A 25,360-nucleotide genomic window follows, 5' to 3' on the forward strand; every position below is an offset into this window, starting at 1 on the left:
AACACAGTTCTACAACTATTTTACAGCCTATGTTTATTTCAATGAAACAATGAACAAAATTTATGTTGAAGAGCTGCCCTGCCTAATGGTCTATATGCCTAGTGATTTTTGCACCACTCCTTGTAATAGTGAAGTTATTGGCTGAGTACCAGCATGACTGCAGCTGAAGTGGGGCTACTGAGAAACAAGGAGAAGGTATTACTATGGTTGGGGAAAACCCAGGGTGTGGTGTCTACCTGTGAGTGGCATTCAATGCTGTTCTTTAACTAATGGAAGGAAACATCAATTGAATGAAGATGGAAATACATTTTAGGCTCCCTCTCCCCACAGGCCCCTAAATAGGCCCCTAAATATGTTTAGAAGGTTGAGAAACCTTATGGAGCAGATTTAGGGGGGGCATTGTGGGGTACACTGTTGTCTTCCTCCAGGCCCATGTGGGGGGGCAGCTGGGTACACTTGCCCCCGGTGTGTTAAGCTGGCCCTTGCCGGGTACCAGCTGCTTTTTTGTTTGAGTTTATAACGTTATTTTAACAAGACTTTAAACGTTATTTTAACAAGACTCAGAGAAGCTTTACACAGGCCTCCCTCCCTCCACTGTTCCACTGACAGATTCATTCCATCTCTGGACAAAGAGCATTGGGTACAAAAGTTGCTATACTGGAAAATTTATAAAGTACTCAGTCCATTGCCAACAGATGTTTAAGTCCTGTTAGGTTAAACAAATCAATTTCAGTTTTATCCTAATGAATTGCTAGTTGTTCTTGTGGTATCATTGCTTTTTTCCTGTGAAAATCTTGGCATTGCTTACACATTCTACAATTCCTCACAAACAGATCTGCTAATCTGTGACCAGAATACAATTACTTTAGCTCTCTTCTGAGATGTGGTCATTCTTACACGTCCATGCACCAGTATTTTCTTCCTCATGACCATGGGGACCACAATTTGTGTGGCTTTTACAAATACTACCGAGATGTTCCATAGGTAATTATTGTAATATGCATATGCTCTTACGACTGATTTCTTGGAACACATTGTTTTAAATATATATGGAACCCATTGCTTTAAATATATATTTAGAGTAACGTAAAAAGTAGAAAGTAAGCCCCTATTTATTTCTTGTACAATTGAGAGTAGCATTTAATCTTTGATGATCTCAGTTCTATCTATGATATAAATTTGGGGAAATGGGGCGATAAGCCTTTATTTGGTTTATATGAATGTTTGATATTTGTTCTGATTTATCAGATTGAGCATTTATAGGTGGAACAAGTTCTCTAGAAAGTGATTGAAATGCAACCTTATGAAAGCTTGTGCAATCAGACTTCCTCTTCTTTTCTACCACCCTACAGCCCCTTGTCATCCTAATCATCCAGAGTGTATTTTGATGGACTGCAGTTTCATCATTGAAGTGTGATAATAAAGAATATCATAAACCTAGTGGCCAGGGCCAGCATTCCCTTCTCAGTTACTGAGCCTGATCGGCTTGCCGATCAGAAGGTCGGCAGTTCAAATCCCCGCAACAGGGTGAGCTCCCATTGCCAGCTTCTGCCAACCTAGCAATTAGAAAGCACACCAGTGCAAGTTGATAAATAGGTACTGCTGTGGCGGGAAGGTAAACGGTGTTCCATTGCACCAGAACCAGTTTAGTCATGCTGGCCACATGATCTGGAAAGCTGTTTGCGGACAAACGCTGGCTCCATCGGCCTGAAAAGTGAGATGAGCGTTGCACCCCATAGTCACCTTTGGCTGGATTTAACCCTCCAGGGGTCCGTTACCTTACCTTATATTATTTCTTTAACTGTAGGAAATCGGCGTCTAATCCATGCCATGTTTCTTCAATAATAATTTGTAATGCCTTTGAGGCATCTATGGAAATTATGATTTCTCTTAGTGAATCAAAATACTGCAGTGTTGGGTGTGTTACCAGGGTCTGCTTTAAGTCATCTAATGATCTGCTTAATGATCTGCTCTAGAATCTTTCTTGGTATTGATGTCAGGCTGACTGGGCAGTAATTGTTTGGGTCCTCTCTTTCCCCCCTTTTGATAATAGGAACAACATTTGCCCTCCTCCAGTCTGCTGGAACTTTGCCTGTTCTCCAGGAATTTTCAAAGGTTATTGCCAGTGGTTCTGAAATCACCTCTGCCAGTTCTTTTAATACTCTTGGATACTCTTGGATGTAGTTCATCTGGCCCTGGAGACTTGAATACATCTAAACTAGCCAAGTATTCTTGCACTACCTCCTTACTTATTCTGGGCTGTGTTTCTCCTGCTGAATCATCTGCTCCATATTCTTCAGGTCGGGCATTGTTTTCTTTTTTGGAGAAGACTGAGGCAAAAAAGGCATTGAGGAGTTCTGCCCCTTCTCTGTCCCCTGTTCGCAATTCACCATCTTCTGCTCTAAGTGACCCCACTGTTTCCTTGTTCTTCCTTTTGCTACAGACATACCAATAAAAGCCCTTTTTGTTGCTTTTAACCTCTCTAGCAAGCCTGAGTTCATTCTGCGCTTTAGCTTTTCTGACTTTGTCTCTATACGTGCTGGCTATTTGTTTGAATTCCTGTCTGGTGATTTCCCCCTTTTTCCATTTTTGGTACATATCCCTTTTAAACCTTAACTCAGTTAAAAGTTCTTTAGATAGCCACCCTGGCTTCTTTAGGCACCTTCCATGTTTCTGTCTCATTGGTATTGCCTGAAGTTGTGCTTTTAGTATCTCCTTTTTAACAGACTCCCAACCATCATGAACTCCCTTCCCTTTTAGTATTACTGTCCATGGGATTTCACCCAGCGTTTCCCTAAGTTTTCTGAAGTCTGCTTTCTTAAAGTCTAGAATTTGAGTCTTAGTATGCTTGGTTGCTCCTTTCCGCTGTATAATAAACTCCAGAAGAGCATGGTGACTCCCACCTAATGATCCTGCCACTTCTACCCCACTAACCAGGTCATCACTATTGGTTAGGACCAGATCTAAAATGGCTGATCCTCTTGTTGCTTCTCCCACTTTCTGGACAATGAAATTGTCTGCAAGGCCAGTGAGGAATCTGTTCGACCTTATGCTCTTGGCTGAGTTTGACATCCAACAAATATCAGGATAGTTGAAATCCCCCATGTCACAGTGGCCGGAGTGGGCTACTTCAGAGTAACGACGCTACGCAGCTCTGCATTTTATTCTTTTATTGGTGCTGCGTATTTACAGTGCTGAAGTCATTGCTATTTACACGGAGTGATGTGGTCAGTCGGTTTCAGAACCTCCGAATGGCTTTTGGCGCGTCTTTCTCCAACACAAAAGCTTTGGCAGACCCATCCTCTTTCCCCTCCTCTTTCTGCGTAATTCCGGAGTTGGGGGGATGGGTCTCCCCCCCTTATTCGCCCCTTCCTGTCCCACCTGGGACCCTGGCTCCTCTACCTTGCCTGAGCCTCGGACCCGACTTCCTGCTTCCCCACTGGCATCGGAACTCTCTCTGCTTTCCCCTGTGCTCGGGGATGGGCTTGAACTCAGGAGGGGAGGGACTTCGCGATATCCCCTGTCCCTCACATCCACCCCCCTCCCAAGCTCTCCTTCACCCCTCCCCAGGTCCCCCCCAGGTGTCGGTGACGACTGGAAGCCTAAGTACTCAGTGCTTTCCGAGCCCGTTGGTGTGAACACCTCCCCCCAGTCCTGCGAGCCCCCCCCTTCCGCCTGGGAGGACGGGAATCCCAAAAAGTCCGTGGCGTCAGAGCTGGTAGGGGTAAAAATGTTCTGCCAATCTGCTCCTTCCTCTGACTGGGTGGATCTCGGTGACACCCATACCTCATCCTCTGGTTCCTCAAACTCCGCTTCCCAGCGCCATGGTGAACTGCTCTCCCGTGCTTCCTCCCCCTCCCCCTCCCTTTCCATGTGCCAGGGCTTGGGTCTATGGGGAAAGAGGGCGTGAAATTCTTCTACCAGGAATTCCTCCTGTATCTGAGTGGCTGGGACCCATTCATTCTGTGACGGTGGAGCATCCTCCCATGCCATGAGGTACTCCAGGCCCCCCACCCCCCACCTTGAGTCCAGGATGGCCGTGGCCTCATTGAGTTGCTCCCTGCCTTCCCTCTCCCCCCTCCCTCAGGGGTTTGTTCGCTGCCTCGGAGCCTGCTGCTTTCCCTGTACGGCGACAGCAGCGATCTATGAAACACTGGGTGCACCCTCATGTCCTCTGGCAGTGCCAGCCTGTATGCCACCGGGTTGACCTGTTGCGTGACCGTGAAGGGGCCCAACCTTCTGGGCGCCAGCTTTTTGCACCTCCCTCTGATGGGAAGGCCCTCCGAGGACAACCAAACCTTGTCCCCCACCCTAATGACCTCCCCCGGTCGCCTGTGGCGATCTGCCCCCTTCTTGTACGCTTCCTTGGCTCTCTCCAAGTGTTCTCTGAGCTGCTGGTGCACCGTCTCCAGTTCCTCTGCCCAATCCTCAGCCAGTGGGCCCTCCTCCTCCTCCTCCCCCTCCCTCTCTGGGAAAGATCTGAGGTCGCGCCCGTAATTGGCCTTAAAGGGCGACACCCCTGTGGAGACGTGCACCGCATTGTTGTAGGCAAATTCTGCCAGTGGCAGGCGATCCACCCAGTCCGTTTGCCGCTGGCTGACGTAGCATCTCAGGTACTGCTGCAGAATGGCGTTGACCCTCTCCGCCTGTCCATTGGTCTGCGGGTGTCTAGCCGTCGACAAGCTGACCTCCACCTGCAGGAGGTTCATGAGCCGCCGCCAGAACCTGGAAACAAATTGGCGGCCACGATCCGAAATAACCCTTAAAGGTAATCCATGCAGTCGGAATACGTGGTCAACAAACAGTTTGGCTGTCTCTTCTGCAGAGACCGCCCTGGCACACGGTATAAAGTGGCACATTTTGGACATGAGGTCCACCACCACCAACACTGCGGTCTTGCCCCTGGAAGAAGGCAGATCTGTGATGAAGTCCAGGGACACCACTTCCCACGGCCTGTGTGGTGTGGCTAAGGGCTCCAGCAATCCTGCTGGCGCTGCTCTGACCACCTTTGCCCGCTGGCAGGTGTCACAGCCCCGTACATAGTCTCGAACATCTTCCCGCACCCCTGGCCACCAGAAGTGTCTCATGACTAGGTGAGCGGTTTTGTCCCTCCCAAAATGACCCGCCGTTGGGTTGTCGTGCATCTGCTTGAGGACCGTACGTCTAAGCTGGGTGGTGGGCAGGTACAGTGCACCCTTGTAGAAAAGCAGCCCCCTGCGTGCTGCAAAGTCTTTTGCCTGCTCCCCCCCCTCTCAGTTCTCTGAAGATGCGGTTGGCAAATTCATCCGCTGCCGTCAGTGCTGTGAGTTCTGCCTCGCTCACCACTGCTGCTCCGCAGGACCATGCTGACGGGGGGAAAATGTGCCTGGGTGCCGGTGGCGCCTCCTCCTCCATGTACTCTGGCTTGCGGGAGAGGGCATCCGCCCTGACATTCTGCTCTCCCGGGATGTAGTGTATGGAGAAGTTGAAGTTCGAGAAGAACTCTGCCCACCGTATCTGCCGCTGGTTGAGCACCCTGGCAGTTCTCCAGAACTCCAGGTTTTTGTGGTCCGTGCACACCTGGATGGGGTGCTTGGCGCCCACCAAGAAGTGTCTCCAGTGCTGGAACGCAGCGTGGATCGCAAGAAGTTCCCGATCAAACACCGTGTAGTTTCGCTCTGGCTGGGTCAACTTCCTGGAGAAGAAGGCACAGGGTCTCCACTCTCTGTTGGCGTCCAGTTGCAACAAAATGGCGCCCACAGCTTTATCAGAAGCATCTGTCTCCACGCGTAGGGGCGCGTCCTGAACCACGTGGAACAGGTTCTGGTCTGAGGCGAACACCCTCTTGAGGCTTTCGAACGCTGCTTGCGCCTCTGGTGTCCACCTGAACTTCTGCTTGCCTCTCAGGCAGTCAGTGATGGGAGCCGTAACGCGAGAGAAGTTCTTGATGAACTTCCTGTAGAAGTTGGCGAAGCCTAGTAGGCGTTGGGCATCTTTGCGCGTCCTGGGGCTGTGCCAGTCCAGGATGGCCTGCACCTTGTCCTTGTCCATCGCCAGCCCCTTGTCTGACAGCTTGTAGCCCAGGAAGTCCACCTCCTTGGTGTGAAACTTGCACTTCTCCAGCTTCACATACAGGTGGTTGTCCTTCAGGCGCTGCAACACCTCCCTGACATCTTTCACATGCTGCACTGGGTCATCGGAATAGATAAGGATGTCATCCAGGAAGACCAAGCATTTCCTGAAGAGGAGGGACCCCAGGACGTGGTGCATGAAGGCCTGGAAGCATGCTGAGCCCCCTTGCAACCCGAAGGGCATCACCAGATATTCAAAAGAGCCCAGAGGCGTGAACATTGTGGTTTTCCATTCATCGCCTTCCCGGATCCTGATCAAGTTGTACGCCCCCCTCAGGTCTAGCTTGGTGAAAATCTTGCCCCTGCGTGCCGCTGTCAGGCGATCATCCACTCTGGGCATGGGGAAAGCCACTGGCTCTGTCACTGAATTCAGCCGTCTAAAATCCACCACAAGACGGCGCTGTTGCGTGTCTTTCTTGTCCACCCAGAAGACCGGGCTGCCCCCTGCTGCCTTGCTTTCTCTGATGAACCCCCGCTTGAGGTTCTTGTCGATGAAAGCGCGCAGATCCTCCAGTTCCTGGTCTGACATGGCGTACAGCTTGGCTGGGGGTATAGTTGCCCCTGGCACCAGGTTGATCTGGCAGTCAAAAGGCCTGTGCGGGGGTAGGTGGTCGGACTCCGCTTCGCTGAAGACCTCCTGCAGGTCCCAGTACGGCTTGGGTATCGCCTCACCCCCTTTGACGTGCATGGTGGCCACCGTGGCTATTGGAGGCCCCTCCCCTGGTTGGTGCTGCATGCAATGTTCCAGACAAAAGTCCGACCCAAACGTGATGCATCTCTGGTGCCAACTGATGGAGGGGTCGTGGCGCGCCAGCCAGCTCATGCCCAAGACGATGGGGGGGTCTGAGATGGTGGTGACGTTGAATGCCAGTGTCTCTGAGTGCCTTCCCACCGTCATTCTCATGGGGGGGGGGTTTGATGAGTGATGGCCCCTCCCAGCAGCTCTCTGCCGTCAATGGTTGCCACGTGCAGAGGAAAATCCAGCTGCAGAAGCTGGATCTGGTGCTCTTCTGCAAAGTTTCTCGAGAAGAAGTTCGCTGACGCCCCACTGTCAATTAGGGCGAGGACTGTCAGGGGATAGCCATTTGGGAGCGTGAGCGTCACTTCTAGAACCACTCCTGCTCTGGGAGGGGTGGGCTGGCTCTGCTCCTCTCTGTGCGGGTGGGTGGGCTGGGGCTGTTGTCTGCTGACTGTGCCTGGCTGCTGCCCCTTGTCTCCTGCAGCCAGGCTTTCCCGTTTCCCTGCTGTGGTACTGCGTCAGTGGGGGAGGGCACAACCGTTCCCGCCTTTCCTTGCCACTCCCTGCGATGTGGGCAGTCTCTGACGAGATGCTGGGGGGAGTTGCAGAGAAAGCAATTCCCACCCCTTCCCTCCTTGCGTCTTGGCGCCGCTGGGGTTTGAAAAGCCCGCGCGCGCGCGCGCTATCAATCTGCATGGGTTCCTGGTCCTGGCTGGCCCCAGGCGTGGCTTGAAAGGGTTGTTGGGGGAGTGGCTTCTCCTGCGACCGTGGGAACCAAGCCCGCTTTGCGCGCGTTGCTTGCTTGTCGCTCCACCGGGATTCCTGTCTCACCCCCACCGCCAGAGCCGCTTTGCTCAGCTGATCCATATTACTGGGCTTTGGACCTCTCGAGAGCTCATCCTTCACCTCCTCATGCAACCCCAAGTAGAACGCCGCTTGCATTGGGGGTGACTCTAGTTCCCACCCCAGTCTGTGCACCAGCATGGTGAATTTCGCCCAATACGCGCGAACTGTCATATTTCCTTGGCGTAAATTATGAAGTTCCTCCTTAGTCTGGTCCATATGACTATCGGACGAATACATCGTTTTCAAACCTTCTAGAAAAAGTTTGACATTCTTCATGCAAGGATTCTTTGTTGCGATTAACGGTCTTAGCCACTCCCTGGCTGCCCCGGTAAGGTGCTCCACAATAAACGCTACCCGGTGCTCATCATCAGGGAACTCATCGTGGTGCAGCTCAAGAGCATACACAATCTCAGTCTCAAAGCCCTGATATTCCCTCGGGTCTCCATTGAACTTGCTTACTAGGGTCCCGGCTCTCCTTCCTGGCAGCACTTGGACTTGGGGTGCCCCTCCCGCCTTGTTTTTCTCTGCATCCAGCTTGTTTTGGAGGTCTACCGCCACCGCCCTTAATTCCTGCTCTCTTTCCTGTAGCGCTCTCACCTGTTCCGCAAGTTGTAGCCGGTCGTCCTGGACCTTCTTAGTCTCTTCTTTAGCTGCCTTCAATTCCCCCTGCGCCTGCAGCGACAGCTGCTGCAGTTCTTGCTGGGCTTGCTCCGCGATCTGCCGCCATCTCTCCGCCTCTGACACGCTCATCCCGGCAACTCCAAAGTAGCCCCAAAAAGGATTCGGAGGTTGCTGTCACAGTGGCCGGAGTGGGCTACTTCAGAGTAACGACGCTACGCAGCTCTGCATTTTATTCTTTTATTGGTGCTGCGTATTTACAGTGCTGAAGTCATTGCTATTTACACGGAGTGATGTGGTCAGTCGGTTTCAGAACCTCCGAATGGCTTTTGGCGCGTCTTTCTCCAACACAAAAGCTTTGGCAGACCCATCCTCTTTCCCCTCCTCTTTCTGCGTAATTCCGGAGTTGGGGGGATGGGTCTCCCCCCCTTATTCGCCCCTTCCTGTCCCACCTGGGACCCTGGCTCCTCTACCTTGCCTGAGCCTCGGACCCGACTTCCTGCTTCCCCACTGGCATCGGAACTCTCTCTGCTTTCCCCTGTGCTCGGGGATGGGCTTGAACTCAGGAGGGGAGGGACTTCGCGATATCCCCTGTCCCTCACATCCCATTACTACTATCTCACTTCCTTTTGAATGCTTCGCCATCAGTTCCAGGAAGGCATCATCTGTGTCCTCAGTTTGGCTTGGGGATCTATAGTAAACTCCCACAATGAGATCACTGTTATTTTTCTCTCCCTTAATTTTGACCCAGATACTCTCAATTTGGCTTTGAAGTTTTAAATCCTGGATCTCTTTACAGGTATACACATCCCTGACATATAACACCACTCCTCCTCCTTTCCTGTTTGGTCTATTTCTCTGAAATAGATTGTATCCCTCTATTACTACATTCCAATCATGAGACTCATCCCACCAGGTTTCAGTGATGCCTATTATGTCGTATTTAGTTTGCTGTACCAAGAGCTCAAGTTCATCTTGTTTATTTCCCATGCTGTGTGCATTAGTATACAGACACTGAAGACCATTGATCATTCCCCCATGTCTCTTATTTAAGGATATTTTCCTCCCACCAGTGTTTAGCACCTCAGAAGCTAATGCACAGTCTTAGTTCTACAGCTTTCTTCTCTGAAATTGCTTGAGAGTAAACCAATTTAGTTTACCTTTATTTATTGCTTTTAACTATTTTAAATTAAAGAAATATTCATTTATTTATCCCTTCTGCTGCCAATTTTGAAACTCTTCCTTAGAGCTTGTAGTGAGTGCATAATACACATGCCATGCGTCACTGGTACCACATCTTCATAGAATCATATTTTGGAATTCACTGAAAGACATCCTTGACCAGTAATAAGTAAGTAAGTACAGGTTTCGAAAAATTTCTTCACAGAACTAAGGTCTTCACAAGTCTTTAGGTCCGTGACTGATGTTTTCTTCTGGCTGCTGTGCAAGTGTTGGCATTTTCTTTCCCTCTGTTGTATGTAACAGCCAGAGCACAGTCTCCTGAAACTGGTATTCTTCCTTCATTAAATATTTTAAAGACACCTTTGGCTATTTAGTACAGTGGAACCTCGGTTTATGAACACCTCGGTTTATGAATTTTCGGTTTATGAACACCGCGGATCCATCTGGAACGGATTAATTCATTTTCCATTACTTTCAATGGGAAAGTTCGCTTCAGTTTATGAACGCTTCAGTTTATGAACAGACTTCCGGAACCAATTACACCCATGCTTCAGTTTATGAACATTTCAGTTTAAGTACTCCGCGGCCCCGTCTGGAACGGATTAATCCACTTTCCATTACTTTCAATGGGAAAGTTTGCTTCAGTTTATGAACGCTTCAGTTTAAGTACTCCGCGGACTGTCTGGAACAGATTAATCCACTTTCCATTACTTTCAATGGGAAAGTTCGCTTCAGTTTATGATCGCTTCAGTTTATGAACAGACTTCCGGAACCAATTGTGTTCATAAACCGAGGTACCACTGTATTTACTTATAGCTCTGTATTTTTCTTCAGAGCATTAGATTTGCCTGTATTCCTGCATCTGTCATATACTTGTCATTAGTAGTTAGGTTAATGGTTCAGTCTTTTGTGTTTTGGGGCCTCTTTTGTGATTGCATTTTAAAATCATTATTTGCTTACAAAGTATCCTTCTGCAGTCAGCATATGCACTTTTCAAGGCATATTTTGGAAGAAATGGTTACATCTGCTGCAGATTATACAAACACTGGGACCTTTTAATCTCATATTGTTGCTATATCTCTTTCACTGTTTTTGTAATTAATTGTTTCTGTTTTTATTGGCTTTGTACTCAAAATGCTCATCTCTTCCCAATTACATTCACTGTTGCTTGCTCTACTGTACTGTAGTGCTGTTCATAGGAATGTGCATGCATTCTGTGCCATTTCTGCTGCCTGTGACATGTTTGAATTGCCTTTTCCAGTGTTAGATCAATCTCTCTTAATTAATACTTCCATTATTTTTGTAAAAAGTATTGCATGGGAAACCTACACCCTCGGGGGGGGGAGGGCCTTGGGGTGGGGGGGAGGTACTGAGGGCCCCACCAGCAAGTAGAGAAGCCTGTATTTCATCCCCTTCTGTGTCATCCTCAGGGCAGTCAATTTGAATGGCTGTAACATAGCTGAATTGTTTCTCGGTCACTAGTAAATCAGTCATTGTTCTTCTGCCGCTTTCTTGAGGCACTTTAAAACATTTTATGGTAGCACGGGATATTAAATGCTGTGAAAAAAATATGTGCTAGAAATATCACTGACTATCAATTCTTGTACAAAAAAATGATAAATAGCTCTCTTCCCCCTCATATTTTTCCTTAAATTGCAAATTTGTGAAGGTCTGTCATAATTACATGTGTCAGTCAAAGATTTAAATGCATTACAGTCTGTGTACGTGACTTGATAAATGAACATTAGTCTAGAGGAGGTGGGTCAAACCTGCTATTTCACGGTACGGTGCAAATAGATTTCGATTTATGCATTCATCTCTAAGTTCCAAATGATTATTGATTGCATAAATAAGTAGGCAATTCTTCTCTTTCAGAACTTTGCAGAAAACACCATGAATGAGCTCCTTGGCTGGTATGGTTATGATAAGGTTGAATTAAAAGATGGAGAAGATATTGAATTCAGGAACTACCCCTCAGATGGGGAGAGCCGACAGCACATTTCTGTTCTCAAAGGTAATGACATTTAATGTCCCTTTGATCAAATATGTTAGTTTTCTTGTTTATTTTATCAGTTTTAAAGGTGACTTCACATGGCAGTGACTTCTATAAGGCAAAATCCAAAAGAGTACAAAACTGGATAAAATACTAGCTGTTATGCATATATAAATCTGCAACAGTAGTACTTCCTGAAAAAACCACCCTCATGAAGGCACAATTCGAGCAGCTACCAATGGGTCGAAAAATCATGAGAAAAAGCAGTCTTGTGTTGAACATTGCTGCTATGAAATCTAGCAGTAGGTTTTTAGAGAGGTCTTACTTGAAAACAAGAGCAATCAATTGTATTAAAAAGTTTTCTAGAAGCCTGCAGCCAAAACAACTGGCCTACCTCTCAGTGCTCCTCATTGTCTCCTTAGGGTGGCCATGTCACAATGTTATAGCGACAGTAGGAGACACTTGCTTCAGATAAATTTTAGATCTAACAATACAATGCACCTTTGTTTTCTGGTCAAGAGTTCCAAGTCTTCCAAGCTTCCTTTGCCTGCCCACATCTATGCCTCCACACACCCCCCCCCACTGCAGAGAGTCTCTTAATTTGTGTGTAATTCTATTTTACTCTGACTTTCTCCTTGACTCCCTACTTCAACTTCAGGTGCTTCTACACTTGGGCTTTAGGTTGCTACACAGACAATCCTGTTTCATTACCAGCTGGAGGTAAAACTAAGAAATGTGGCTCCACATGTTGCAGTTCTTGCTAACACCTTGCAATCATTTCTGCACTACAAGTGGATCATAGTACTGGTGGGCATAACTGCTGCATTATAAATAAACAATAATGGCATTCCCTTTGAGGTTTCCCTTCGCAGACTTGGATGGACCTTGAGTTGAATGGGGCCATCTAGAAAGCAACTTGGACTGTAGGGGGTTCTTTTTCCACAATGTCGATTTGTAGCCGAAACCAAATATTGTGATGAGTGCATACTCCTGCTATCAAGCAACTTGCAAAGTCACAGAAGAAGTATGAAAATAAGAAGGTAGCAGACTCACATAGCACCAGCTGAATGTATGCTGGTTGCTGCTGCTTTATTGCTGTAGTCCTTGCCTGTGGTCTGCATTGTACTGGGAACAGGAAAGTCCTTGTCGTGCCACCTGGTGGAGGGCTACCTGGATAGCGATGAGGGAGGTACAGGATCAATAATGAATAAAAAGAGAACCTACCCATGTGATGCTGACACAGAAACCTTGCACATGTACATTATGTAAAAGAAGGAAAGTTTACTGCCCCCTTCTCTCTCCCCCCCCGCTATCTCTCCCCACTTCTCTTTCTCCCCAACTGTATACTATATGCAACATCAAAGTCCCACATCGAATATGACTGTTCCACAGAAAGGACTTTAGGAACTGAAAATTGGGACGATGTATGTAACCAAATAAAATCTTTAATAAAAACATTTTTAAAAAAACAAAAAAAGGGTAAATTGATTACTGCTGCAGCAGATAACACTTCCCCAGCCAGATCCTCTGGTGATGGCAGTAAGTAAGTGGTAGAGAGAGACAGAAAAGAGGACCAGTAGGTGGCATTTTAAATCTCTTGCCTCAGGTTTTCTCCCCCATCGGGGGTACCTTTTGTTGTTTGCATTTAGAGATCAACCTGTTGGGGGCATATATTTTAGTCACTAAGACAATACTCACTTGCCCAATGCTGGGCATTGCAGTAGACCTTTTGTAGTGTCTGTTTGGTCTGTTCCATGTGGCCAGGCTGTGCATTTATAAGGTTTTGACCAGCAACAGTAATCATTAACATAGAATGCTTGGTGTTCACCAGCACATATGGTTGTGGTCTCCATTTCTTCAGTCTGGTAACTTCCCTTCTCTGGCAGTCTGCACTACACCTCTCTGCTTCTGTGGCTGTGATGGTTGCAGACTGCCACAGATAAGAGAACTGAAAGGCATATGTGGAGTTTTTTTCTGGGTGCATTTCACATTCATGAATCTCTCCCCCACTTTTGCTCTGTAAGGTCACCAAGCCAATAATTTTGGCTCAGCACTAATTATTAATATTGTGGGCAATATTTAACATTCTGTAAGTATGTGTGTTTGTTGAAAAGGAGAAACAAAAATATATGCACTTTTCACAATATTTAGTTTTAATGAGGTCACCATCCACATAAAATCAATAAAGTAACTCAGAAATTTTATCTGCAGAAAACAGTTTGCATATAGAATATTTCATCCAGTTTAAATTATATCATTATAAACATATGGTCCATGTTATGTGTTTCATGTTACAGATGAGGACACTGGACACCTTGGAAGCAGTATTCATTTTACAGAATACGCATAGAAAGAATAAATGGTTTTTATGATTCACAATGAGAGCTCATTTTAAGAGTGCAGTCATAAAGAGAAGTGCAAAAGCAATTGTAATGAATTGCCGCAAGCTGAATCCAAGTTAAAGGGAAATAAAAGGAATACAAAAATGAGTGCATGTACTACTAAGGAATTCGATTTTCCCTGAAATAATATTTTATTGTTAGTTTTAGTTATTAATATCTGATAATATTGTACTGTGTACTGTAATGTTAATGCCAGTGGTTTAAGTATGTATTTTTGTTTTTGTATTCTGTATTTAGGGATCCAAGCTTGGTTAAGGTATAGTTAAGGTGTGACTGAAAACATTTAAAGAATTTATTACATTTAAAGACTGGTTTTACTTCAGTGTTTTGTTGAATGATTATTCTAATTAAGACTAAGTACATTTAATAGTGAATAAGTACCATTTGATTTAGTGAGACTTTGGGCCAAAATAGGCATTATGGTAAATGTGCACTGATCCCTTCTGTTCTGTCTACCTGTAAAATGTAACTCATAACATGGTGTCATGATTTACTAGGTTTCCTTAATGCCACTCCATGCCACTGACTATCAGTGGTGGAAAATGTGTCAATATATGTGAAACAAGGGAATAGATTTGGGGCAGAGAACCATGTGAAATCTGTAGCTCACCTGGGAACAGGCAACAAAAGAAGTACCAAGACAAGTGGGGGAAAGTGGGTGTACAGTTTAAACATGGTAAGAGAAGGATTATTGATAATGGTCAACTGTTATTCTAGTTTTCTGGAGGTATTCAGTGCTAGATATTAAACCTCAGTCACTCATGAAGATGCTAAAGATTGTTCATCTTGCTTTGGAATAGTAGATACTGTAGTCTTGGATAAGGCGCCACAATTTGTGTCAGAAGAGTTTGTAGCATTCACATATCTATTCCCAAAGCAATGGAAAGGCTGAATCGGCCATCAAAATGGTTAAGGGAATTTTTACCAAAGCCAGGAAAAAAAAGGAACTGATCCATATTTAGCCATTCTGGATCTCTGGAACACAACTTTGCTAGTCTTAGATAGGAGTCCAGCAAAGGGACTGATGGGTCAAAGGAGAAAGACTTTGCTGCCTATACTACAGCCAGAGGGCCACAACAAGTGAGCTAAACTTTGGGTCAGAGGTTCCAAGTCTTGAGAAGACATTTGTGTTGAAACCATTGAACTACAGCAGACTCAGAACCAGCAGGACAGAATGAAAGGAGGCAGCTTTGGGAAGCAGAAGATCTTGCTCAAGTTGGAGAGGGCCCAGATTCTCTTCCCCCTCTCCCCCCCCCCAAGTGAATGGGAGGCAGATCATCCCATCCCACCCTCCTTGAGATGCAAAATATATCAACTATCCACAGGAAAGTATAACTAACTACGTATTATAACAGATTTAAGCCTCTGGTAGGTTGACAGATAGAGAGACCACCACCTAAAAGACTATAATTGAATTCAAGGGGTTAGATGAGGGTTTAAAAACTATGCATGTTCGCTTTAAAAAAATAGTTCTCTTTTATTAAAGTTGTAAAAGGATAGGTGTATAAATATATGCAGAACACTATAGGAGAGTTGGGGAAGTAGACAGGAAGAGTAGCCCAGTGGCACAGATTGAGAGGACAGCTGCCAGTAAGTGACTTTGCAAACACCACAGGGACCCAGCAGGAGAGACAAAGAATTCAAAGTAAGCTTGTTTAATAAAGGGCGTACTGTATATATCCTGCCTGATTCATTAGTGGTTGCAAATGCCACATGATACAACAGAAGTACAAACAAAATGTCATATTGTAATGACATGACATGTTTCAGAGATAGCCAGTGTGGTGCTGTTTAGGTGTTAAAGGACCACAACTCCTATCGTCCCTGATAACTGGCCATGATGACTGGGGCTGATGGGAGTTGGAGTTCAACAACACTTGGAAGGCATCATATTGGCCACCTCCATCTTATGAAGGGCAGGGAGGAATTAGGCCCTCACATGCCACAATATCTGAGAATAATAATTATGTATTAGTTCGCAAATGGTTGCAAGATGCATTCTTCACACCACAAGCTTCATGGCCAAAAGGAAGGCATGCTGAGTTAGTTGGTCCCCAAGTAAGTATATCTGATTAGTAGTTTTGATATGTTGTAATTTATTCTGTTGTTTTTTTTAAACAGAAAATTCTTTGCCAAAAACAAAATTACCTGAAGACAGTGTTATTTCATCCTACAACATAAACGCAGGCTATCCGGGGCTTACCACAGGAAATGGACTCTCAGACTCACCAGCAGGATTGAAGGAGCATGGGAACGTACCCATTATTGTACCATTAATTCCACCACCTTTCATAAAGCCACCAGCAGGTAAATTACTTAATTTGTAATGACCTCGGGCAGAAGTTCTGTTCTTGTTAGATACTGCTTCCTTATAAAATATTCTATTTGCAATTATAAATGATTGATCAAGAATTGCAGAAACATGGAAACCCTTAACAGTTTCTCTCGCTAAGTGCTTTTAAAAAGTCATTGGATTAGAGCCAAACTAAATTAGTTGCACTTAGATCCCATTGATTCCCATGGGAACTAGGGCTGCAATCCTAACCCATTTATCTGGGAATAGCATCACTTATGACTTACTTATGAGTAGATATGCTTAGGATTGCAGTCTAAGTAATGACTGAATTATCCCACTGATTTCAATGGGACATATGTGAAACTAACTTAGACGGGTAATGATTTCAACACAGTGGGATATATAGTATATTTTAACAGCCAGCATTTTCTAAAAATGTCTTTGTTCACCCCAGCCTTTTCAGAGTACAGTAGTGATACTTGTTAAGGTGTGAAGGTGTGTTTGTTAGGGATATGCAAGGGCCCCAAGATTCATCTTGTATCTGTACTTTTAGAAAATCTGAAGCTATTTCTGAGTTGCTCTATTCATTTTGATCTGTAATTCAGGTTCCAAGCCACTCAGTATAAAACAATGCTTTGTGTTCCTCATATACTCTTATGGGGAATCCTAAAAAATGGGTATAAGGTTTTTTTCCCCAGAAGCAGATAAAATTTGCTGGCACAGGAGCCTCTCCAGAGTCCAGGGGCTTTTGTGGGGATTCAGTTTCCTCTGTAATCCATATTAGGGCACTACCTTTCTATTATGCCAACTAAAACCTCAAAATCCTTATTAGTTTCATATTTTCAAGGGGAGAACAGGGGGTTAGTCTCTTGCTCTGTCTTATCTTAAAATAATTAAGATGTGTCTGAGTGGTGTGTATTCTTGCTTGTACATTTTTTAAGACATTGGCAGCTTTACCCTAGTGAGCTACTTTCCCCTGTACTTGTTTGTGTTGCAAAATGATGCCCTGCAATGGGCTTTACAAGGTGAAGCTGTCTCTAATACCACCTGCAGAGTTATGAAGAGCTCTGGAGGCCCCTCCTCTCCCAAGTAAAGCAGTATATAATTTTTTTAAGGGTTAAATGAAGCTCTGCTTAACAGTGAGGCATGCGGCTTTGTTGGTGTCCTGCTCCAGCTCGGGGGTAGGGGATGTTGACATCATGATTTGACCAGAGGAAGAGTAAAATTACCCTGAATCATTAGCAGCATTATTTTAGCCCCAGCACAGAAAAGTTGCACAAACTTATGTTTCATTATGTATCTATAATTTATACTTGCACACCACTTTGCAGTTTTTAAGTATAAAGCAGTTTATAAATATTTTAAAATAAAATAAATAAGTGGTCCCAAATCCAATCCATCATATCTCCACATAGGACTCTGAAATATCCCAGTCTGAAACTCTGGAGAATTACTGCAAGACAGTGTATAGACAATATTGAGCTAGATGGATCAACGATCTGTTTAGTATATGGTCCAACAGGTGGCGCTGTGGTCTAAACCACAGAGCCTAGGGCTTGCTGATCAGAAGGTCGGTGGTTCGAATTCTCGCGATGGGGTGAGCTCCTGTTGTTTGGTCCCAGCTCCTGCCCATCTAGCAGTTTGAAAGCACGTCAAAGTGCAAGTAGATAAATAGGTACTGCTCTGGCGGGAAGGTAAACGGCGTTTCTGTGCGCTGCTCTGGTTTGCCAGAAGCAGCTTAGTCATGCTGGCCACATGACCTGAAAGCTGTCTGCGGACAAACGGCGGTTCCCTCGGCCTATATAGCGAGATGAGCGGCAACCCCAGAGTCGTCCGCGACTGGACCAAACGGTCAGGGGTACCTTTACCTTTATGGTCCAAGAGGAATGATTTGTGAAAGCTGTGCAGTTCTAGGTGTCATAGATTTTAATTACAGAGATCACGGCACAAGCTTAATTCTCTCATTGAAATCCATGCTGCATAAAAGTGATAAATTTTGGCTAGGTGGTCCTCATCTAGGAACAATAGTTGCAGACACGTAGAAGAATCCTGTGCCTTTTTGAGTAATGTTACACCCCAAGTTCTACAAGTTGTAGCTCCTCTAGTCACCTCTCCATCAGGTTTGGGGAAAAACCCAACAACTTACGCTGAAAGTTGATGCAGATAATTAATGGTTGTGTGGCTAGCTGTGGTGGATTTCTAAAGCCTCAGTTGCAGCCCAATATGGCAGACAGGTTGTATGAAGGCTTTGCTTGGGATACCTCTTCAGATCTGAGCAATAGCAACCACATCCGTATTTATTAACTTCCCTGAGGTTACATGTGAGATTATAATGTCCTGCAAATTCCATGAGATTTCTTTTAATCAAATGAATTATGCATTCATACAGTAAGTGATTGATTGGTATGAGTTCTATTCACTTCAGTTGGGTTTTTCAGTGGTAGAGTGCATTAAGGAATGTCTGAAAGTATTTAAGTAATATAAAGGAAGATTATCAGGATTAATATCAAGCGTGTAACTAAAGAACCATAGTAGTGATATTAATATCATGTGCCTGTCATGTTGATGAACTCATCTAGGGAAAACAGTGTTTTGGTTCAGATTGAAATCCTGTCTATTGCCTCTGAAAGGCTTGATATGATCAAATATATATGCCCTAGAGAGACTATGCTGAAATGTTTTATATTTTCGTGACATTCTTATCTGGAGCAATTCTTTTCCATGTGGCATTTCTCGAGGTTTATATGAGGTATGATTCATTTGTATTGGGTGCTGTTTTTCATAAACTGCAAAAGTAACTGTTATGGCTACAGTATGGTGTTTAATTGCTACCGGTATGTTATTATTTACTGTTTTATCCACTGCAATAATTGCTGAATTTATATAACAGCAGGCTCAAATGTGTATCTGTTTAAGTCGTTGGGAGTTTTGTTGCACTCTATTGACTTAACTGAAGGGAGAAATAGACCTAATATAGACTCAACATGTAGCAAAGAACATTGTTAATGCTTTGTGAAAGAACTTAGGAATCATATAATGGACCAATCTTGTCAGCTATATACAGTAGGTGAAATTCAGGTTGGCATACTAGTAAAAAAGGGGAAATATGAAAAGCAGAAAGATAGGAATGAGGCAGGTGGGAATTAATGAGCAATACTTGAAGGAGTGTCTTTCTCTGTATATTCTTACATAGGAATTGAGATTTGTGTAGGAGAGACATGGCAGTACCAAAGGGCTTTGGAACTAACTGCCCCTTGAAATTTGACTAGCACCCACACTTTGTCTTTAGATGCCAGTTCAAGACATGCATTTTAAGCAGGCATTTGGAAGTTGACACTGAAAGAGCAGTGAGACAAAAGCTGAAGGCTGTCTCATCTACAATTTGTTTTGCTGAGCTTTGATAAATTTATTATATTGACATTGCTTTTTATTTAACTTGTTGCGACCTACCCTGAGACCTTTGGTTTATATAAATAGTCTAACTAATATATACTGGCCTCGATCCAGTATACCTGAAGGAGTGTCTCCACCCCCATCGTTCTGCCTGGACACTGAGGTTCAGTGCCGAGGGCCTTCTGGCGGTTCCCTCGTTGCAAGAAGCCAAGTTACAGGGAACCAGGCAGAGGGCCTGCTCGGTAGTGGCACCCGCCCTGTGGAACAACTACCTGACATTTAGAAAACATCTGAAGGCAGCCCTGTTTAGGGAAGTTTTTAATGTGTGACTTTTTAATGTATTTTAATCTTTGTTGGAAGCTGCCCAGAGCATAGCTGCCAAGTTATCCCTTTTTTACAGGGATTTTCCCTTATGCTGAATAGGCTTCCTCGCGAGAAAAGTGAAAACTTGGCAGCTATGGCCCAGAGTGGCTGGGGAAACCCAGCCGGATGGGCGGGGTAAAAATAATAAATTATTATTATTATTATGGATGGCTTTGTTTTACAGCTGCTTTATATTGGAAGCTCATTGACTTTTTAAGTGCCTCCTGTCTCTTAACCATAGCTAAGAAGTTTGGGCATCATGCTAAGCTATGGTTAATATAAACCAACTACAAATCTTGATCAATGAGCTCCCATTAACTATACAGTGGTACCTCGACTTACGAATGACTCGACAACCAAATTTTTCGACTTGCGAATGGCCGCGCGCTTACGAATGTCTTGACATCTGAAAGGAAACCACGGCGGTTTTAGATAGGGATTTTTCGACTTACAAATTTTTTAGATAGGGTTGCTTCGACTTACGCATTTTTCCGTTTCCAATGCATTCTTATGGAAATCGCATTTCCAATGGCGCTTTTCGACTTATGAATTTTTCGACCTACGAAGGTGCCCTCGGAACGGATTAAATTCGTAAGTCGAGGCACCACTGTAGTTAGTAAACCATAATTAAGCTATGTGCCTGCATTTGAACAATCAATTTTAGCTACGGTTAACTTAATAATGATTTATAACTAATGGGGCAGTGAACAGGGCCATAACTAAAATACCACCATTTTAGGGCATTACACTAGCAGTAGCAGTAGCCTATCACAGCCTACATCATCAACAAGTTCAGCATCATCAACAAGTTCAGCAGGGGCCTCCAGAATCTCTGTTGCATCCTAACCCCCTCCAGCTTCATGGTAAATATTGTTCTGCCCGTCTCCTAAAATATCAATCTGCATGCTTTTACAGATCTAGTGAAGGAAAACATTATTTACTGCTGGTATCTTTGTTGTGTACCTGGAATTTGGAGCAACAAACTGGAAGGAGTGTGACTTTTTCAGATCATATCCCAATCACCCCAAAATCTTTATGTTAATAACCCCAATATGAGCTACTTGCTATTAAAATAAAATCCTGCTAGCTAGCTACCTCTTTTTCCTCAGTGCTATAAAAAACTTATTTAGACCACCATGTGTTATAATTCAAACACAGTTTGGAAAACAGAAACAAAACAATATCTGCACTTGTTTATCTCAATAAACATCTTAACTGTTGTAATTAGAGGAGGTGATATTATCAACACATTTATTATCCTTGCTGTCTGAGGACCAGAATGACTGTCTCTGCCATTCATATAGCTAATAGATATTCAAGGCGTTCAAGCTTGTGTTTTCTACTCCAGGGTTATGTCATTAGAGGTGGAAGCAGTACTTCCCTTAACTGTTGTACAAACAGCACTTATACGTGTCTCCTTATGGTTTTCCAGCCTGTGTATGTTTCATAATGAACAATGCAATAAACATGGAGCGTTCACAGTGTTAAATCATGCTCCCAGTGGGAACAGTTTGAATAACAAGGTAAAATTATCACATTATAATAACTAAATATGCATCAGGCAAAAGCATGCTTCAATTAATCATCAAAAGTTTGCAGTGTCATTTTAAGTCTTAATTAAGAAGAACGTTTCATTGGTCTTCCCCCTCCCTCTTTCAGTCTGAAGTGAATGAATAAAGCCAGTGGAAATCTAGTATAACTAAATTGTTCTCATATCCTTCCCCCATCCCTACCCTGGCTTTATTTTCCAAGAAGATTATCAGCAATATGAAAGCTTTAGGCCTATGTTGTTTAGAGACGAGAAACTTTCAAATTCAAGAGTTCATCTCTGTTTGTTTGCTTTTAAGAAAACTATTAAGAGCTTACAGGAATGAAGAATTTGGGTTTTTTCTCCCTCTTTTAAAATCAGATATTGTTTTTAGCATGCGAATTTTCAAGGTAGTAAATAATACAAGAAACGTATTGTAAGGGGGAGGGCTTATAGAGAACAGCCCCCCCTCATCAGGAGCAGCTCATCTCAGAGCAGCCGCAAGAGCGAAGAGATTGATGGGCAGAGCCAAGAAACGGAAAGAGAGTGCCAGCCCTCTAGCAACATCCAATAGCCTTTGCTCCATAGGCAGGGAGAGAGAGAGGGAGAAAGAGGGGACAGGAGTCAGTCAGTTCGCAGGCCATTCCCCCCCCCCCCCAACACACCGGAACTGAGGAGGCAGAGAAAAGGGAGACGTTTCACAGTTCCGAGGCTTTTATGTTGGTCCAAGACGAGACGATCGCCAGTGCAGGAATCTGGGACGGAGTGAGCAGTCATGAAACAACCAGCTCATTACACTGTAAATGTAGCATATGAAAGCTTCTGAAAGACAAGGATGTGGAGGGTCGTTACTCAAGAGTAGCCACAACAACCCTGACACGTATCGACAGGTTTTATAAAATTGCCTATTTCTGAGGTGTCTAGCATTTCTGTTTTCATGTGGTAGTTTGGCTAGCCACCAACAGACAGCTCTGCAAACTACAGCATGATGGGAGCCATCTCATCACAGCACCAGATGAGGGAGGAAGCAGCTGTGAGCAGCCCAGGCAAGCCACGGAGGAACAGTCACAACAGGCCAGAGCATCTCCTCAGCTGCTATCCCACTCAGCTGCCACCATTGCAGGCCACCTCACTGACAATATTTTCTCAGCCTCAGCAGCATATGGCAAGCAGGAGGGGGCAAGGGATGCCGAACAGTTCCTCTTATCCCTGCTTAACTCCCCATAACCAAATGTATTTCTCTCACTGGGCTCACTTCAGGTGTTGGAGACAAGACTAAAGCAAAAATGGCACCAGAAACTATTGCAGGGAGGTAAACTGCCGGTCCAAGAGGGGTGTGATTTAGTACCTCCCTGCCTATGCACCCTTAAAAGTCAGAACCATTTCTGTATGACAGAGGAAGAACCACATCATCTGCCATTGCATCTGTACTTTGGACCCAGATCTCCTAGAATCAGATCTAGTTCTTTGTATTCATTCATTCATTCATTCATTCATTCATTCATTCATTCATTCATTCATTCATTCGTAACAACAACAACAACCACAACCACAACCACAACCACAACCACAACCACCACAACAACAACAACCTATTATTTATACCCTGCCCATATGGCTGGGTTTACCCAGCCACTCTGGGCGGCTTCCAACAAAATATTAAAATACAGTAGTCCATCAAACATTAAAAGCCCCCTGTCCCCCAAGAACAGTACCTCTGTCTTGTCAGGATTCAGCCTCAATCCATTAGCCGCCATCCATCCTCCAACCGCCTCCAGGCACTCACGCAGGGCCTTCACCAGTTCAGATTTAAAAGAGAGGCAGAGCTGGGTATCATCCGCAAATTGATGGACACCCAGCCCAAACCCCCTGATGATCTCTCCCAGCGGCTTCTTGTAGATGTTAAAAAGCATGGGGGAGAGGACAGAACCCTGAGGCACCCCACAAGTGAGAGCCCTGGGGTCTGAACACTCAACCCCCCCCCCCACCATCACTTTCTGGACACGGCCCAGGAGGAAGGAGCGGAACTACTGTATAACAGTGCTCTCAGTGGCTCTTGCTAGTGTCTTTTACTCTGCCCAGCAACAGCTGTTCTTCCTGCCCTGCCCCACCTATAGGGAACAATTTATACAAGTGCTTCACTATGCTACAAGACAAGGGAACCTCGTAGCTTGCTCTCAGCTACTGACCACTGTAGCATTCTTTTTGCTTTTCAGCAAGGCATAATAGAGAATATGAAAATGGCACAAGGAATGGCACAACTTTTAAATGGAAGTGGGGAAGTTTCCATCTTTTGTATATGCTAGTAAACTCGGAACAACAGAAGGATGTGGCAAGGGAGTTGCTTCTGTTTGATACTGGGAGGAGGGAGGGCGACAGGGACTGTTGCAAGAGAAGGCATGACTCAGACAGCTGACCAGTACCAAATGGGCTGGTGCTGCTGCTGATACAGTGAGGCACAGCTATGGAAAGGGTGCTGCAAAGGTGTTTGAGATAGCTGGCTGGAGTTGTGGAGAGGGTGGTGCTGATATTACCTCAGATATATTCAGCTGTGATATAATGAGTCATGGTTACTTACATCTGCAAGATACCTTCCGATTATAAAGGACATTGTTGTATATGTCAATGATGGATTCACCTTCTGGGAGTCAATTTACTATAGATATATGGAATTCTATATCTACAGGGTTGTAGATTGTGGAAACACAGTCAATAAAATGAATGAACTTTGATCCTGTTGTCCGTACTTCCTCTGAGTGACTGACATCACTTGAGCCCATTCCTGTTATCCTGTTATCTGACAAAGGATATCTGTCACCCTGCTTTTCTCAGTACAAAACAAATGCATGTGTTTTAGCTAGAAGCCAGATCTTGAAAAATGCTTGTGTTTTGTGTATGCTTCTCATATCTGATGGATTCCATAAGGTGAAACAGGTCAAAATGTGAATGTAAATTATAGTTGGTCTGCAGGATCATAACTTCTGCATTCCATTCTCCTTGTCTGAAATAGCGGATATTCCACAAGGACCGCTTACAGTTTTTGTATATTTAGTACCTGAACAATATGAATGCAATCCACAGACATACTACTATTTCCTCTAGCCATGACAAACCTTCTATACCAGGGGCCAAATGACTCATAGGATGTACAGCAGCCTTCCAAACTGGTGGAAAAGTTGCAGGAGCTTCTTCTTAGGAGCTGCTATTCTGTTCCAGGACAAGACCTGTAGTGCAGTTCTTTACAACCCACCAAATCTTATACAGCCATCAAAGTCTGTACTATATCAGAGTCCATGTTGCTTCTGACTTTATGGGTAGGACTTTCTGGGCTGAAACTGGTTGGGGAAAGTGCAGCACAGCCATTAATAGATATACTACACAGTAAATACTTAGTGTTTTGATATTTTTTAATTAAACTAATTTTGCCATTGTTATTCCGTCCATCCCAATTGCAGTGTTGATCTTAATGATCCATAGGGATACATGTTGCATTCCTTTATTTACACCTTTTTTTATCAGAACTAGATACATGTATATATATGCTCAGAAGTAAGTCCCACTGAGTAAAATGGAAACAAAATAAAAAAAATCCTTCCAGTAGCACCTTAGAGACCAACTAAATTTGTCATTGGTATGAGCTTTCGTGTGCATGCACACTTCTTCAGATACACATACCAATGACAAACTTAGTTGGTCTCTAAGGTGCTACTGGAATTAATTTTTTTATTTTGTTTTGACTACGTCAGACCAACACAGCTACCTACCTGTGAGTAAAATGGAATTTACTCGCAGGTAAGTGAATACAGGATTGCAGTCTTGATTTTACTGTACATTGGGGTGGATGTTGAACCACTTTCAGAAAAGAAGTTTAGCAGGTCAGTATCAAAGAA

At 44.5% G+C, this 25,360-nt stretch overlaps 1 protein-coding gene across 2 annotated transcripts in view; it reads left to right on the plus strand.

Annotated features, from left to right (window-relative positions):
• SOBP (sine oculis binding protein homolog) overlaps window positions 1–25,360 on the plus strand; it is a 144,738-nt gene that overhangs the window by 14,819 nt on the left and 104,559 nt on the right. For both annotated transcript variants that reach the window (XM_035109290.2, XM_035109288.2), the window contains exons 2-3: window positions 11,371–11,509; window positions 16,012–16,197. In XM_035109290.2, the coding sequence (XP_034965181.1) occupies window positions 11,371–11,509; window positions 16,012–16,197 (325 nt within the window). The remainder of the gene's footprint in view (window positions 1–11,370; window positions 11,510–16,011; window positions 16,198–25,360) is intronic.

Source organism: Zootoca vivipara, chromosome 3 (assembly GCF_963506605.1).
Source record: "Zootoca vivipara chromosome 3, rZooViv1.1, whole genome shotgun sequence".
NCBI classification, from domain to species: Eukaryota; Metazoa; Chordata; class Lepidosauria; order Squamata; family Lacertidae; genus Zootoca; species Zootoca vivipara.